Below are 18948 nucleotides of genomic sequence, written 5' to 3' on the forward strand. Positions count from 1 at the left end.
TTAGTTACATTTGGATCAACGGCCTCACTTGATGTGAAAATGGCCTCTTTTATTCTTCACTCTCAACATTGACATTGTCCGATGGGGGAGGTGGGAGGAATAATTCATTAATTATATTATAATTAATCGATATACGTGATAAAATTGTTTTTTGGTTGTCAGAATAAAAAAGTGTTTAAAATACAAAAATTCCCATACCAATGTACATGATTGCTGAGGCTCGGGTACATATAGTTGATTATAGGGTTATCAAAAGCCTTGTCAAAGTCACTATCAATAGACATGGTCTTGTACTTTTTTCTTTGTTTACGTTTAGCTAACACCACATTGCATGGGACCTAATGTAGGGGCGGTACCATAAATTCTCAAAATTCTCATCATTACAAATATAATGGTTAGAACGTGGATGCTTTTCGCTTTTAACTGAGTTCTTTTAATGGTCATTCAGAACTAAAATCTACCAATGGAATATTGTTTTTTGTGGTATTTGTTTTTATGTCGATTTCAACTGGCAGGTGCATAGTTACGTATGTGGTTACGCAATAATAGAAAATGAATAAAGTCCCAATTACATTACACCAGCCAAAATATTAGTTGAAAGCTTGTACATTGTGAAGATTTAAATTTGTGACTTGGTTAGATCGATAAGATACTGTACTTCAAGAGTTTTAATGCGTCGCACACTAAAAGAGTTAGATTTTGAACTATATAATTATGCACAGACAAAATGGCGTCGGACCTACATATTTTTCTGCAAATATCTCAAGGGGTTAAGAAATTGCTTTGTAGTTTGTATCTGCATGACTTCGATTCTCACTCACGTCAGGGAAAGATGATTGTATTGTCGTTATGACTTGAGCGAAAATTCTCACAAAAAAACAATTGTCTCAATTCCCATTGACGTCAAAGGTGAGACTGGGCTCCCCAGTATCGATCCAACTCAGACAGTTGGCCTCTCTCGTAGATAATTAATGCTTTGCATGCAATAGTGTAATAACGACCCATCACTATAGATATATACATAAACATTGGGCGGATATATCATATATAGCTCTCAGCTTTCGTAAGAATGCAAAAAGCTGAACTGCATTGTAGTATTGAACTGCATTCAAAATGTTGAGCTCCTTTCTTTTCAAAATTGTATCCTGCGTTATTAATGAATTTTAGGTCTGATTACTATATGCTAAGAACTCACAAACTTACAATTAAAAGCCTATGATTTTTTGGACGCCCTGTATACAGTTTACTTTGCTATAAGTCACGTTTTTTAATTTTCCTCCTATGTAAATCCCAGCCGATTGAAATTCCAGCACTTACGTAAATGCTTGATTTTAAGGAGATATTGGAGGCTTTAGATATGACTATGGCTCTCATCACAGCCACGACGTTCGTCATTTCGACGTTGCATTCGTGATATATTCGCCATACACTTGTGGCTGCCGCCAAGTCTGATTCAATACGGATTGATTTTGAGAAAATTTCGTCGTTGTCGCTAAAATACAATATATGCATTGATATTTCTTTGAATTGTTTTTTTCTTGAGAGAACTGTTTTGAATTTCGCTCATGGACGTGGCTTAGATTATTTTTTCTGAGATGGTAAACGTAGATATTTCTGAAAAATACTTCGCTCGGATACCGTGTCCATCCCTACCGATCGACAGCGGGTAAAATTATAGTGTAAGATTGTGGAGTTGCAGGCATGTAGATTGTGAGTTAGTTGAATCGCCTAAGGATCCGTTAGACCATTAATGCATTTAAAATTCCCGGCTCGTAAAGAAACGTGTAAGAGAAAACAGCCATTAGTATTCACTCCCCCGACCAGCCTTAAGTATATTAACTGCATTGGTACGTATAGCACCCCAACCTCGTTTAGCCAAGCAACGTGATAATAAACTTAAAAATATGTCATCAGGCTATTTTAATGATTGCATGTTTTGGTTTCAAGTGCTATATATGACCCGGATTTCAGAGCTATACTGGAGATCTATATGACGTCAACGAGGATGGTGACAACAGCTGACGGTTAGAGTAAATTGAGTAGCTACTTGAAGTCTGTGGAATTTCTGGAGGTCGTCCCAGTAGGTTGTCCTCGATGTTTACAATACCCTACGGTGGCCCGCCCTAAGGGACAGCAGTTCTTTTCTATCAACATACATACAGCGACACGTAATAATATTAACACGTTTCGCCTATCCACAGTGTTTCCTCTCTAGAAATGATATTGCTCCGTAGAATTCTTATTGCTCCTTAGAAATGTTATTGCTCCTTGGAAATGTACATGACGTCTGCTTCGTAGAAATGTGACTGCTCCTAAGAAATATGACGTTCGCTTTGTAGAAATGTGACAGCATCACTCTTATAAAACACATGGCTACCTTGAATTCCCAAATTAGTTGACAGAATTATAAAAATCTGCCTAAAAGAGCAGTGTTTTGAGCAAAATGTAAAATTTGAAGTTCACACTCATGGCAGAAATACCGACAACAGAAATTCATGTAAACAAATTAATTCATCACTGTATTGAATATATCCAGACTATATATGATAATTTTAAAAGCATGCATGCATGCAGTTCAGACTAAGAGAATGAATTAAAGTTTTCTGCGGAGGACCGATTAAAGTTTTCTGCCGAGGCCGATCCAGGTTTTCTGCCGAGGACAGTTTCTCAACTGTTCCCAGCCTGAATATATATGAGATGCATATGACGATTTCCACTCGAAATCAGTCCTATTATTAAGGCCCCATTTACATTTGAAATTTTTGCTGCGATATTATGTGCGATTTTCTTCCTTTGATAGATGTGAACGAGTAATACTATATAATAATTATAAGTTACATCTTTCATCTTAAAGAAACTTATCCTATACATCAAGTGAAGCCCACAAACTCATTGAAATTTGATAAAAATAGTTATATATAGTTGCATGCCTAGATTAATAGTTTCCTGGCCTAAACCACAGAGAAACAAAGTCAGCTTTATAATATATACTTGAAAGGAGGTGCGTCCGGAATTTACGCAGTGTGTGCCGGAACGAACCTGGAATTTTCCCGAAGAATACCATGCAAGGATTGCGAGCGTAGTGAGCTGTGAGTATAAGTCCTCGCACAAAAAATCTGCAAGTATGTTTTGTTTTTAGATAATATCTCATGTCATTTCAGAAAAGGCTGTTCAGTATAAAGTTTAGCATTGTGGAATTGGTATAAATAATTCTTCTTCAAAGAAACAAACCGCTTATAGTCGCATGCAAAACTGAATGTAAACAGATTAACATACTTAGCCTTCGATTAGTAATAAAGCTGTTTAATAAACTCCCTCATTTTTGAATGAGGAAAGGCAGGCATTCCGTGGTAACATTGCTATTTTTTATGGATTTTACAGATGAGTTTGGACAGGCAGGTGAGCTCGAAAAAATCCTACCATGCATGCAAAAAGCCTACCTGCTCGGAACGAGAAAGCCGCTTTTACACAAGGACAAGGTTATAGAAGGCTAGAATATACTAATCAATGTTCTCCATTCGCTTTTTGCAAACTTTCTACAATGATATTGTTTATTTTTGTTGAAATTGAACTTGACTTTCGCCTCCTTTGTCACTATAGCACCGTTTTAAATAATTAGCATCAAAGGTGCTAACAGAATACATAGTTGATAGTTTTGTTCACCAAAGTAAATAAACTAAACTATGCTTAGAGGTTTGCCCTCAGTTTGAGCTCTCGACGTACGCTGCCCACAACCTTAACTTTCGCGTATATATAGATAAACATATTTCACATATATTTGCGCACAAATATAGCGAAAATGACCCCTAAAAAAGGAACTTAATTGTCGCGTAATATATCAACCGTACGAATTATCTGGTAACATCGATGTAAACTGATAGAAATTAAATTTAAATCAAAATAACCGTTGCGATATCTCCGGTTAGAGTTTTCTGATAATTTAGTTTAATAAGGTTCAGATAATAGATAAGATAAAGTAAATTTAATAAAGTGCATTTCAGCTCGGACACCGTTAAAGAGTCAACGTCTAAACGAATGAATTCTATGCGACTTGAGACGATAACTTGGTCGCCAACTTTAAAGCCAATTGAGTCCGAATTGTATTGGTTTTTTTTTCTTCACGGTTGACGATCGCGCTGAAAAAACAATAGAATGGAGCTAGCACCATGGTGGCTGGTTCCCAACTCAGCTTCAAATTGACTTCACAGTTGATGGCCAAGTAAATAACCCTCTGTATAACTCGGTTATCGATCGTTAACCCTCTTTATCGTTTCAGTCTTTATAGAGTTCACTATTGCTGGCGTCAACATGCTTCGCTATTACGTCTCTCTAACGCTTTTACGTTGTACATATTGCAACGTTGATCGGCTACATATTTATATTAGGTGTTGATAGAAGCCAGGACCAAGCGAATAATCACCGTATCAGTTGGCGAAGCAGAATGATAATTGGTCAACAAGCTGACTATACGAAATACGACCACGGTACAAGATTTGTCATTATCGCGTGTTGTTTGCTTAAGACAAAACTGGTAGATGTCCAGCTTTTGAGCAAGAGTTTGCTAAACGACTACGAGTTTCGTCATATGGCGTAAGCAGACGCACCGATTTTGGCGCATCTTGCATTCGTTGAACCAATCTTGCATTCGTTGTATTACTTGTATAGTCGCGTACTCGTGGTCACTTTGCGATAAATTCGCGGATCGTGAGTCGTGGAGTGACATGTACGACATTTGAGAACACGACAGCCTGGAACAGCATGCAGCTGCTGTGCTTGTGCCGGCCATAATTATCCTATTTCCTTGGAATAATTGCATTTTTTCTTTATTCCATACCAAACTATTTCCTATTTCCCCGGTATTATTTGGTGTTGGCAATTGCTGAAAATCGAAACTAATTCGCAGCTAGGATTCGGCAAGCTCGTCACATGTTACCTGCCGGGCGGCTCTGTTTTTATACACAAACTCCGTTTCAAATTCGATCGATTGTGATTCAAGAATACATTGAGATACTGGCTGGGAAATTATATTGCAAAGATGAATTACGTGATAATACAATATATGCATGGCGTCAACTGCAATTAATTTGCATCATTTGCCGAAAGGGCTGCATCTTATTTAGCAAATATTTGATCAATTTCACTTTTTTTTCGCAAACCGACGGGCCAAGCCGCGTGGGAGAACCTTCAAAGAACTTTCCGTCGTAGCGCTAATGCAGTGCTTTAACTATAAAACCTCAATGGATATGGGATTCATCATCACGGTTCTGACGAAACCATTATAAGGGGAACTTATGCCTTGCCGTTATATATAGAAACCAAATATGTGAATTCAGTATAGGCTTGGTTTAAATGCGTTGTATATGAATTTGGTGTATGCACTTATTTGTTATAATTATATGCATCAATAAACCGACAGTGAAATATTGACATCAACCCATATGAGGCCATGTCAGGCTTGAGCCGAGAAATAAGATGATCGCGGATGCGAATGGCCTACTAATTCCGTCCCGATTTTTCCATTTTCAGTTAGTCTCATCGCGGAAAAAATGTATTCCGAAAAGCAGCTGGCAAATTCGCTAAGCATGTGCTCACATTCTGGCCCAAATTTTCTCAGATAGCGCGGCAGTCGACTGAGTCTTCTCGGACATGGTAGTGCATGACCGAACGGCTATAGTGAGTATTATTGAATGTGACTCAGTTTTGTTTCATATTAGTCAAAACCAGAGTAAAAAATTGAGACTGTTTTCATGATAATCTGCTCCGGCGGGCCTTGACAAAGTGACACTCTCAAAAACAATGCGCGATTCGCCCACGCCAAATAAGGAGCGAATGTGATTGGAAAACCGCGATCCTTTCGCACAAGATTCGTCTTCTGTCGTATGAAATGCCGATGCCGACGGAACCTTTTCGCGAACGGATTGAATTGTTTTCGACAAATCGCAAAAGCTCCTCATTATTCTCGAAATGTACTGCAAGATTGAATTTTTTTTAACTGATGTCTCGTACGTAAGCAATTTTTTCCCTACCGCGATGACGGATTTCCCAGTTACTTTCCGGTGGATTATTTCAACTTCACACAGCCGGATTTTCAGATGCGTTTTAAACCAAATTTGAGTCATTATGACAGCAGATTTTTGAAATTTGCTTTTGTGACTATGGTACCTCTCAGTAATAAAATAAGACAGTCAATGAATTGAAACAAAATGAAGAATTCAATTTCCCGTCATACATATTTTCCAGACATATATAGGTTCCAGTTCTTGTCCAATTTGCAACGGACACGATTTCAGTCACATCAAGTATACAATTATACTGTATTCGGCACCGTAACCGCGAATTACAACTTTAAATTCGGTGGACCGTCAACTATCCTAACCTAAAGGTTCTAACGATGACTTTAACCTGGGATGCGAGAGAGGGGAAAGCAATAACTCCAGTTGAAAGATCGCCTTATACTTGTAAACAGATAGTGAATATACGGGTATGTACCATCAAATGCGCGGTATATACATGCAGTCTCACTTACTCGAATATCCCGGTTAATGAATTTGTCAGTTTAAAACCAAATTAGAAACATAGTCTGCAAGATTTAAGAAGAAGGTCCCTTGGTCGATGAATGTGCTCGACCGACCCCCAAACCCCACCTCTTAGCCTTAATTTGGAACGTTTTGACGTTAGTTCACTTGATTTATAAGACGCGTTTTCGTTGGTCGGTGACGTCTCGTCGGCGTTTCCACATTTATTTCTCGCTAGTTCTAGGAAACAAACGCGTCCACAGGACGTCAACGCTCTTCCCACGATACACGACCCCTGTCAAAAAACTAAACTGGACTCATAAAGTGCTTTTGTTATGCCCTTAGTGGATCTACGTGCTTATTTGCCAATAATTTAACCAAATGACGTCAGTACGCGTAAGCACCCGGCTATACAGTCTTCGCATAATTGTGGCTAATATCATTAGGTTCAGTTCTATCGTAAAAGCATGTAAACATTTGGGTAGAGGACGCTCGATTCAGTTCCCGATATGGAGCCCTTTCGCTCTTAAGTCTTAACGTTATTCATCGAACAAGTATTATACACACTGGCGGAAGAGATCTTACCGAATCATACTGCAACCCCATCGTTCAACGTTTCTTCTATATCAAACATATCTATAGCTATCAAGATACGTCGCTTTAGAATATTCGTGAATTCTGGCTGAATATGATCAATGCACATTGCCAGCAAAGTCCAGTTGTTTACTGCAACGAGAAGAAGTTATATCAATTCAGAATCTTCGAGTTCAAATCAGGTATATGTCTATTTATCTCGTAAAGAACGCCTTCAAACACGATATTATTCAGATTATAGCGCGAATGTATGGACAAAAAACGCACGCTGTGTTAAACTTGTATATATTTGAACGATTTAGACAAACGTCTGAGTTTCAGCTTTTCAAATCTGAAGAGAATGAGCTGTTAAGATTGGTACTATTATATTATAAGTATTTTAGCGGCGGGTAATGAAGCTTTCGTTCACTTATGTATAGATTAAGACTTGAGTTAACTATAAGACTGAGCGGCCGAATGTCTGTCAGTAGATTATTCTACCGTCGATGTCTTTAGATATTTAATATATATTATATGTTCGAATAAAGAGCGAAGATCGAGTGCCTGAACGTCCGTGTATCAAATGTCAGTTATGTACACAACAATCTTCTTATTATAAGAAACTACATACTATATAGTACTGCATATACATATACATACATAATATACATTTATTGTGTAGCAGTATGCGGACTTAGGAGTTAAGAACGGAGTGTAATATTCCCACAAAGACAGTGCATTTGTGCCTTTACATAATTGAGCTTACTTGAGTGCATGCCCTCGATAATCAAATGACGTATTCCCATTATGATTGCCTGAAAATATTTTCATTGGAAATACGAGGGACTGTAATTGTATTTAAAACAATGTTTTCGAGTTTGAAATGATTATAGTACATGCATGTACAGAATGAATGACTTGGCATCGAATTCCAACTGACGCAGATGGGAAACAAAATACTACGGTAGATATTGTCGTCTATCGATTAAATGACGCATGCCTTTAGTTCTATTCATAACAAACAACCTTTCAACGTCGTTGACCTCTAATAGGCATCTATAGTCTACGCACGGTTATAAATTCCGCTCGCTCGAACTGATTATCTGACAATGAGATCGAAGTCGCATGCATAAGATAATTAAGCGTCTATTTTGTCATCAAAAGATGTAAGTCCTGTCTGGAATCATCGTATAAGTCGTATTTAGCCAGCCGTTAAATCTTGAGCGAATATCATTGCATTTATAACCATTGCGTATATGTATATTAGTCAAATTAAAAATATATATATACAGGCAATGGTATGTTGAACTATGTGGAATGTTGGATAACTTTGCCGGTTTTCGAAATGACGTAAATGAAGCGGGTTAAACAAATAAAACAAGATTCCTCTGTGCAAAAAAGCATTTGAATATATGCATGGATATCTTGCAATTATTATTTCCATTTACCATACATATATATATATATATATACTTCGTCAGATCGGAAAATATAAACTCCATGCAGATTGCAAAATTGGATTTGATAGATGCAAGGTTTAAAGCGTTGAAAAAAGCCTCCACTAAAAAACAAGCTTTTTAAACTTAAACTGTCTCTATCGTCTCCACGATAAAAAGCATTTGAAAATATGGATAGCAATCTCGAAGCATTGCCAAGCATTTATGATAATTTTTTGTCAGATTGCAAATGAAAAAGAACACATTGCAAATTCGGTATAGTCTTGCATGATTATAACATCACTAGAGGAAGGCTTCCGCTGAAAACAATACATTGCTTTTCTCTACCATCTCAATAGGATAAACGTGCAGCATCTAAACTGCATAAGGGCTACGACCCGCGGGCATAATGCAGCTGTTTATGGACTTAAATTCTACACAATGTGTGCTCACGTAGATAAATAATCGACATATCTGACCGTACAATCTGTCGCACTCGAAAAGTTGGTCTACATAATGGATTATTAGCATTTGAACTGCGCCACTGCATAAATAAACACCCATCTGGAGTCCAATAACGGCTTTTAATAACTGAATATATTATTTATATGATATCACGTCGCGTTTCAGCCTTTTGTCAAGTTTTAATGAATTTTACCTTTTACTGAAGTGAAGTGACAAATGTGTCTTGGGAAAAATTTGTTTCTTATTATTTATTTCATTAATTCCGAAAGCAAAGTGGCAAATTTACTTTCACACTTTCAGCATGCTATAACATCTGCCCTTGCATATGATTATATTATTATATATTTCAGGGCGAAATATAGTTATTTATAAAATTTTAATGTGTACAAAAAATCATGTTACATACAAGCAAATCATAATTTTCCTCCGGAAAAACCATACTGCATATACAGAGGGCCTTCAATCTTCGAGGAGAGCTTCCTCGGTCAAAATTATGTGATACCGGTTGCTCTTGATATTTTTTTTTGATAATAAATTTAATACATCGGAAAGCAGCTATAATATCATCCAAAATTCTGATCAAATGGCTCGGCATGCTATCTATACATATATAAAGATTTGATAGTCTGAATATAAATCATATTATTAGTGGCCCACAATCTATTTTTACTCTTGAACAGGGTCCTCTATATACCTTATGTTTCACACCTTCCTCGACTATACAGCGAAATTTCGTCCGCATGGTACCTGGATGTCCGCAGCTTTTCTGCATCTCTGCCGAAAACGAACCATAATAATTTATATCAGTTCATGTTATTTGATTAAAGAACAAAAAGATTCAACAGTATGCATGGAAATGAAAAGATTTGTCTAAATGATTTTGTCTGTTGCGGAAGCAGATAATTCCTATAATCAGGAGTACTATGATAAACAAATAATTAGCGCAGGATGAGTAGAGTACAGTTTTGGTTCCCTAAATCCGCTTAATCCTAAACTCCCCCACAGTAATGCCAAGTCAAAAGGGTTTCAATATAGAATTTAATACTGTTCCGTGTAAATAAGCGCAAAATGAATATAGTTTGTTGTATAATCCCAAAAGTATAGTCCGGATGTCCAACCACGTCTGGGATGAGATAGGATCTTTTTAATATAGGCAAATCAATCATACAAAATTACATGGGCTCTGAATATGTAAAATGCTTCCTCAAATTTTTAAAATAATGATTTTCACTTGAATTATACACAAAGTTGAAAATATTCTTGAAAGCAAAAATATGTTATTTATACAGCTGTTCATATGTATGTAGCTACGAAATGCTTGTTGCATGTTTTAATACAGTTCAAATTTCCATCCGAACAAACTCGAAACTCCCTTACTATGCATTCATGCACATGGATTCAAATCAGTTGACAATGATCGCATATGTTGCAACTATTTAAGGTTTGAAGACATTTTGAACAACAGGTTATAACTTATGCATGTACGGTATATTGCATGTCGGTGCATGTCGGAAAAGTGATTTTGCCTTTAACATGCAATATTTTGAGCAATCCATGTAGCTTAATTCAATGAAAATATCGTTAAAAAGTTTGGGGTAGCATTTTACTTCGATGATATTTAAAACTTGTGTAATTAATGAAGTATAAAGTAAATGATGCTGTGTGCTTTGCATGAACTTATGATGAACCTATGGTGAAGCTGCATGAATTAACCTATGATATTTCCTCTCATAGCAATAATGTCGGAATATAGTTAAAACAACAATTCCCATATACGATGACAGCCATTGTTGTGAATACGTACTGCTGTGTCTAAATTTTAAGTCCACCTTCCCTACTCTCTGTTAGGAAGAGCCAAATAATTGCATTATAGCTAAATATCCTTTAATTTTTTTTCGATATAATAGCAGAATATGTATTCAACCATTTTTGAGATACTGGGTCTCTTTATAAACTCTTCATTATCGCAATTTGCGAATGATGTGAACAACGCAGGCGTTAGAATATATCCATCCGCTAGTTTGAAAATCGTTTTTGCCCTATTGCGACAGAGTATTTCGTTGATTTTTTACTGGAATAGTTTTATTAACATATTAGTATGCGTAAACATCACAAAAACTTTAAACACACGCTCTTTAAGTGGAAATCATTTAAGGAATCGGCGTTTTGCAAGCAGAAAATGAATTTAAAAATGGTATTTTGTATTATTTTATAACTCCGTCTAGACAATATCACCTCAATTTTCACCCCTTTTGAATTTCTGTCAATTTTTTTAGTACTAACCTTCAGAGGCTCGTCGTCATAATACTATTTTGTGTTTCCGTCACATGCATTATCGTATCTTTCAGACATTTATTAATTAGGTGTTCTGAAATCCTTGTCAACACATCGTGTGTCAGTCTGGGAATTGAGTCGATTCACGTAAGAACATTTCCAGGAATGCGTCAGAATATTCATCCGGAATATTCATTCATTAGTCACTAGAGATTAGAGTCTATTAATAGAGAAGATAATTTATATAGAATGGGCAGTCTTACGTCATTGTCATTCGTGTGACGTGTTTATTAGCGTGTGTTCCAGTGATAAGAACAGATTTTTCAACTCGCGTGGTATGAATTTTATTTTCGTTTTTAAATTTGCCGCTGGCTATGTTGTATATAGGAGTACTAATTTAAGTCCACGACAATAAACCCGCCATAATATTTATAATACCTGAAATGATGTATCCTATAATTAGAATACCTAGATTAATAGATTATTATAGATTTATGGTATATATCTGTCTGATTCATCTGAATAATATCTGAAATCTCTGATTTCAGTATATAAATTAGGTTGAAATGATTAGTTTAGTACGTATAGCTATAGCGAGATTACCCTAAAAGTGCACGAACGCTCTTCGCCAAATATTTGCATGGATGGACTATTCTTTCAAATTAATTAGATTTTCTTATCTTGAAACTTCTACTACTATTGAGACACAACATTTCTATCATTGAGATATAGTATTTCTTTTATTGAGAGACACATGCACTATTTTGCGATACAACATGATGACGTATAACGACTATTACCGTCAAACGACTATTACCGTCAAACGTAAAATTAATATGTAGCGAATGCCAAAGTGCTCGGATGTGCTCCGAAGTGCAGCGATCGATAAAATCAAACGAAGAAATGAAGGAAAGCAATGTTACTTTGCAATTAATATATAAACTTCAAAATATATTAAGAAACATGTAATACTGTAAAAAGTGTTACCTTAGCTTCTAAAGATCACAACTTTGTGGAAATTATTTTGATAATTTTTGTACCTCATGAAGTCAGGAAAGTTATAGTGAATACCGGGTGTGACCCAATACTAGAGAGCTTTAGCAGGGACTACGACCGTGTACGACTACGATTCGTCATTCTCGCGCGGTTTTGTTTACGCCATCAGCCAAAACTAATAGTCGCCGAGCTTTTGAGTACGAAATTTGCCAAAAAAAACTCGTACTCGAAACTACGAGTTTTGGCTGATGGCGTATGCAAACAACGCGCGAGAATGAGTGACGAATCTCGTACTCGTGTACTGAACTGGTATATCCTGCCAGTGCATGTTTAATTGCAAAAACACCTCGTTTTATTCTTCCGATCCTGTTTTTGAGCCAGTTAATTTGCTTCATTGGCGATCCGGGTTTTCCGATCCGGACCGCGCTCAACAACACCGCTAACGGTTTTCTACCGTAAATGGAAAATGTGGCGTTGTAAAGCCATAGGTAGCCCAAAAATCTGTTTGTACTCAGCCTTCGACTACTTTGTTTACCCGCGCGGTCAGCTTTTACTGTCTGTACTAATTACTGTATTATTTGATAAAGTTGGCAACTTAATTTCTAAGCCAGCCACCTTGGGAGAAATAGTAAAAAAACTTTGGAACTACACAGGCTTTTTTTCATTGGCTTTTTAGAAGTTAGTAAATTGTGAAAGCCAATGAAATAATGAATTCGTGATTCAAACCAAAAACCGGTATCAGGCAACTTGAATCCCGCATAGTCACAGCGAGAAATTCAGCAAATTTGTAAAAAAAATACCAATTTTTCGACACTTCCAGTGTCGTTTTCCACGACAAAAAAAAATGGCTAGTAGTTTAGTAAAGGTATCTTAATTTACCTCTATGTAATTTTTTGTGTCCTTTCCTGTGTAGTTCCAAAGTTTTTTTTACTATTTCTCCCAAGGTACGTGTTTGCTTGAAAATTAAGGTGCCAACCTTATCAAAATATAATACAATAATTAGTACAGACAGTAAAAGCTGACCGCGCGCGTAAACAATGTAGTCGAAAGCTGAGTACAAACAGATTTCTGGGCTACCTATGGTAAAGCGTGCGAATTTGCACGTAAAAAATTTCGAAAAATTTGCACGTAATTTACCGGCTTTGCTCGGTCTGGATGAGGAAAAGACAGACCTCGGTTATGAGATTGCTCTCGGTCTTCGGCCTCAAAACACTTTATGTCCTCTTTCCAGTTTTTCCTTAGCTGGTATATAACATATACTCATCTTCCCTAAATGTGATTTTGTCGCTCATGGATTTTGAATGCTGCAAAATGCTTATACCAAGTCAATGTTATAGACTATGATATATAGAGGTTGAAAGGGTCTTAATTTCGAGTGGAATTACACACACTTCAAATTCAAGCCAGGAACAGTTGATGGAAAAATGAATCAACTATCGGTCCTCTGGCAGAAATCGAACCTACGCTTTTGCGATGCTGGTGCAATGCTCTTGCCACTGAGCTACAGAGGTAGCTGACAAGAGCGTGGTTAATGTGTATATGATGGTAATGCTGGGATAGATGAGGGTAAATCAATTATGATACCATCCTATACACATTAACCACGTTTGCTCTTGTCAGCTACCTCTGTAGCCCAGTGGCAAGAGCATTGCACCGGCATCGCAAAAGCGTGGCCCATCAACTTTTCCTGGCTTGAATTTGAAGTATGCAAATTCTAATCGAAACTAAGACCCTTTCAACCTCCAGATTTCATATTTCGTTTACCCAGACTATGACTATGTTTTATATTAATCGACTAATTGATTTTAGAGCCATTTTGCGAAGAAAGAAATAGTGCATTATTGTCAAGATCCTGTGACAATGTCACTCAGAAGCTTAAACAAGCTGAAAGGTTAGTCCAGCAATATTTATAACGTAATACATCGTGGTTATATTACATGCCATATAGGCAACCTGCTTTCACTAGCTGGAAATCATATGATATACATGAACATATGATACATGCATGCACACCTCCAAAGCCCCCACTCCCCGCTACATAAGGACTGCATTTCCGAGCTGTCATTGCCAACGTTAATGTTTTTTTTAATTCCATTCCCCAATTCATTATCAAAATTTCATTCAGTTGAAAAAAGTTATTTGAAGCGGTGTGCCATGAAAGTGATGGCTTTTAAGAATAAAAACGAAGAATACTTGTAATATGTCAATGATATATATAATTTCATTGAAGATTATGTTTCATGATAAGTTTGTCTGCATGATTCAAGTCCGAAGTAATTTGGATAGTATGAATTCTTATATGAAACATTCTTGAGCCAGTGAACTTTAATAAAACCTGCAACGATAACTTGGCCGCCATCTTTAAAGCCAAATTTGAAGCTAGTTTTTCTGAGTTTTTGAACGTTTGAGACAGAATTTGAGAGTAATTATCGAGGAATGTCTATAGAACTATGTAAAATACAATCATTTGCTAATTTTTATAAGAATTAAACGAGAAACACAGTCAAAACTAAGTTTTTTACTTCAATTTTTGGTTTCTATCAACTATTACGCTGAACTTTAGGTGTTAGCGTTCCAGTTGATCTTACATACAGTTCAATGTTTTGAGCCAGTACACCTGATTTTTGTATATTTCAAATGTCTCTAAATTTTTCATTTTACTTTGAAAAAAGTTTTTACACTTACATTTCATTTACCCACCCTTGTTTAATTTTCCAGGAACAAGCGGTTGTCCGACTCGTTTCCATTTCAATACTGGACGCGTATGTCAAACCAACGTAGCCAGCTATTTAGTCGAACCAAGTCTTTACCAGTTGACTTGAGTGAATGCGGGCGGGACTACTTATGTCGTGACCATTCACGTGATGATCACATGCTACTTACGAACAAATACATATATACACGTGATCACATGAAGAGAAGGACTAATGGCTTTCATAATAACCATAAGGAAAATCACACCTCATGTGGAATGTTAAAGTTAGTAGAAGACAATAAAGGAGAGTTGAGGGCGGAAAGTAACTCACAAGGTGGAAATGATTTACCTGTATCTCATGCGGTACCACACGACACTAATGGAGATATCATGCATAATGATGACTTACTTGAGAGACAATGTGCGAAGGTGAGTATTCTTTACATACGAGATGAGGACTGAGAAGATAAAAAAGACAAATTTTGTTCGGCAAACAAATTACCATAAAAAACAATGATCATATCATTTCTGTGACTTTATTTCTCGTAATTATGCGAGAATATTACGTTATTTTGGCGTGGTAGACCTCGAAACTCCGTTGTTAGATAAATTGGGTTTTAATGAATTTATAAGAGGCTAGAAACTTTATATAGAGCAGAGGACACATCTATGTTCTATCACAGAAGGAACAGTTGTCGTAATGAATAGTTGTAACGTAGCCAAAAAGCTCAATTTATTCCGTGATTCAAAAGCAATTCTTCCCTGTGCATGCGTGTGCAATTGAAGAAACACTCGTGCAGACATCATAGTTAAGATCTCATGTTCATTCGTCAGAAAAACATGCGATCAAATGAGTACAAAAATATAATTGTATATGCTATAATTAAAAAAATTCTGAAGATTTTTTGCATGAAAAGAACGTGATGAACTAAAAAATTCAGCAAATTGCCAAAAAGGCTGAAAATCTTTCTGTGTTTCTAGATGAATTCAAATCTGAATCAGTTGTCAAATCGGTACCAAAAGGAACAGCTTGAAGCGAAATCGGTATGGATAATACTATGACTATACGTATAAGAATGTGATTCCAACCTGAGTCACACTCACGCAGTCTTATAATTAAAATAATAATATAATTTCAGACAGGGGTACATTGCAAAAATTTTAACAAGAAGGGATCTCTCTACCTTGTTATAGACTGAAGATAGTATAGCTGCGTAGAATAAATTTAAAAAAAACCTAATTAAAAAGGACTAGCAATTTCTTTGAGAATGCAAGGTTCTTCTCAGTGAATCATATAATTTTTGCATTCTCAACCGCGATGTATTCCTCAATCTGAATCTGTATTTTATCTTACAATAAATTTTGTTAAAAATAGAACTTAAACGGTCACGATCCAAGAATTAGTTCTTAATGTTTTGCCTTTCTCACTTGCCGCAAGCTTTCTCCCTATGAAAAATAGTTTCATTTAAAACTTCGTCCTCTTTGATTGATGTAGAAAGAAGAGCTCATTTCTATCGTCCTGGAGTTACAAGATGCTTTAAACCTTGTTACTGACGGGTAACGTTGTGATCATGTGGTGTTAAAGTCGTAGGAATAGAACAGGCCAAATGAAGATCGACGGAGTGCTTCAATGAAAAGTCGCTTCTTCGTCCATGTCATCATATAGCGAAGGTCATATTTAAAATCCTATGGAACTTTCGATGTTGCTTAATATTTAAACAATATTGCAACTGAGGATGATGTATTTTTTTGCTAAAATTATTGAATAACAGCATTATAAGAGTTGCCCCCAGAGGAAACTACAAAGCTCCTATTATTATCTAAACTTTCATGTCACGACGCCTGGAAATTACTTGTTTCTTTTGGTTTAAGCGGAAGACATGGGTATAGGACAGACTTCAGTAGCTACAGACTAGTTTCATTGCAACAACCTGCTGGTACATAACGTGTTACTACGAAGAAACAGCATTACGGTGATAATTATTAGATGGGAAATTATTTAGTTACGGTATTGCCGTGCTGAATATCGTGACTTGAGAAAATAATTTGATTAGCTAGACGTAGCTATAAGGATATACTATACACTTAATCTATGTTCCTGAGAGAAAAATGAGTTTTATTTTTCCAAGAGTCTGAATGTTTCCCGAGACGAAGTCGAGGAAGACATTGAGAGTCGAGGGAAAACAAAACTCACTATTTCCCGAAGGAGTGTAAATTAAGTGCTTTGTTATATAGGAACCAAATCAAACATGTTACACAACAAATTCATTTCAACAATAACACTTTATGACAATATGCGGGCAACAACCTTTCACTTCTTTCCCTGGCAGGAAACATTGCATTTTTTTAAAGTCACGTGACTACGAATGAACCAATCACATTTAAAATACACAGTGCCTATATAACAAATATATATACCGCGTGAATACCTAAAAAATGAATATAGAGCGAATATAGAGTATAAAATTATAGAGAAAATTATTTGGTATTTGTGAAAATACATTGCCAACCTGAAAGCGAAAATTGAATATAGTACGGAGATCTCCTTCTTCCACTACAGGCGAATTTGTGTGGCCCGTGGCTCGAAAATTCAAATCCAACAATGTAAGGGATTTGCCGGCAAAAAAATTAAATTAAATTTTGTACGAACAAATTCATCAAGTGGAAGGCGGTTTCAGTGAATTTACAGTAGATGATTGTGTTGTAAAAATTTATCGCAATTTTGTATAAAAAAATTAATAATTGTAGTTATAGAGATGTGAATATACGTAGGCATAACCTTCGAGTTTTTACAACAAGCTATAAAATTAAAGAGATAAATATTAATCAAAATGTAAAAAAATAAATTGTCCAATCAGATTATATAATTTTAAACACGTGAACGGTCATTCCAAAATTTTTCCTTTTTCTTTCAGATAATGCAAAGTTATTAAAAACTACCTCTGTACTTCTTTGAGAAACTGTACAATGGGATATTTAATGAGTTTTTCAATGTGATACATGAAGCGAGAAAAACAAGAGTGTAAATATTTACTCGAAACTCGAACGAAGCGTGCGTTATGGTGAAAAATTTGAGCGTGACACATTGTCTCCTCTCTGAAGAGAACTGATATAGTACTAAGGAATTTTGGGCTTTCATTTAAGGGTTCCCAGAGAAAGTAGGAAAACTATACTAAAATGAAAAGCCTCAGTCTGATATTTCACAGTACAGACCTCACGCTTGGGCACGATGAAAAATTAGTTTTACCAGGATGCGAATCGGACCCGCGAACTTTGGTTTGGTAGTTCAAAAAAAATATTTGCGGAAACGACAATATAGAATAATAGAGATTCATAGAAATGTTACTGAGAATGAGTTACTTATTTTAAATTGGGACTGTCTATATTGTCCGTTCGGAGAAGTGACCAATTCCTCATATATAGGTATACCAGGTACGCAGATTAATGGCAGTCCGAAATTTAGGTAATAATTTCATGTCCAGAATCCACGAATATAATCCTTGATTCTAATCCTTTGGTATAAGAAAGCTGGGTAAGGTTTGGGTCAGGTTTGGGTCAAGTTTAGGATTAGAACCGATGCGAATCGCTAGCAACTAGACACAAGGCCCCTAAATACGGAAATAAATTCCAGCCTAGACCCTAGGCCTCTTATACGTTCCTCAGTACACGCGGCGAGGCGGAAACTGAGAGGCCTAGAACAAAATGGGCAAATTATTTTGGCTAATGTGGGTACTTTTTGTCCCACCTTCTGTATTGAGGTTAGTTTAAGACGATCTACGAGGAGGTTAGCTGCTTGTTCGACGTCGCTAGTCAAATATTTTGCTTTAAATAAGCTACGGGAAATTGATTATGCTGCCATGACTTTGAAATATTCATACAAAGGTTGCAATGTCGTTCACTTAAATTGCTATCGATTATCGAGTAAACTCGGGTCCTTACGTGCATTTTTGTTTTTATAATAAGCTTCAATTCGCCGATTTCAATTACTCTTGTT

The 18948-nt window shown here is 36.3% G+C and overlaps 1 protein-coding gene across 1 annotated transcript; it reads left to right on the top strand.

Annotated features, from left to right (window-relative positions):
- Nucleotides 1-6924: 6924 nt before the first annotated feature.
- Nucleotides 6925-17780, top strand: LOC114532178. Its single transcript, XM_028553754.1, has 5 exons — nucleotides 6925-7291; nucleotides 14069-14150; nucleotides 14978-15383; nucleotides 15936-15998; nucleotides 16450-17780. Exons 1-5 carry the CDS (start codon nucleotides 7204-7206, stop codon nucleotides 16513-16515), a joined length of 705 nt encoding a protein of 234 aa, XP_028409555.1. The 5' UTR covers nucleotides 6925-7203; the 3' UTR covers nucleotides 16516-17780.
- The last annotated feature ends 1168 nt before the right edge of the window (nucleotides 17781-18948 follow it).

The sequence above is a fragment of the Dendronephthya gigantea genome, unplaced genomic scaffold, assembly GCF_004324835.1.
Source record: "Dendronephthya gigantea isolate DGI-Jeju-01 unplaced genomic scaffold, DenGig_1.0 000078F, whole genome shotgun sequence".
NCBI lineage: Eukaryota > Metazoa > Cnidaria > Anthozoa > Malacalcyonacea > Nephtheidae > Dendronephthya > Dendronephthya gigantea.

Coding starts and splice junctions, on each gene's coding strand:
- LOC114532178 (XM_028553754.1), top strand. CDS start 7,204: ATGATCAATGCACATTGCCAGCAAAGTCCAGTTGTTTACTGCAACGAG. Junction 7,292..14,068: donor AATCTTCGAGTTCAAATCAG/GTATATGTCTAT, acceptor AATTGATTTTAG/AGCCATTTTGCGAAGAAAGA. Junction 15,384..15,935: donor TTGAGAGACAATGTGCGAAG/GTGAGTATTCTT, acceptor CTGTGTTTCTAG/ATGAATTCAAATCTGAATCA.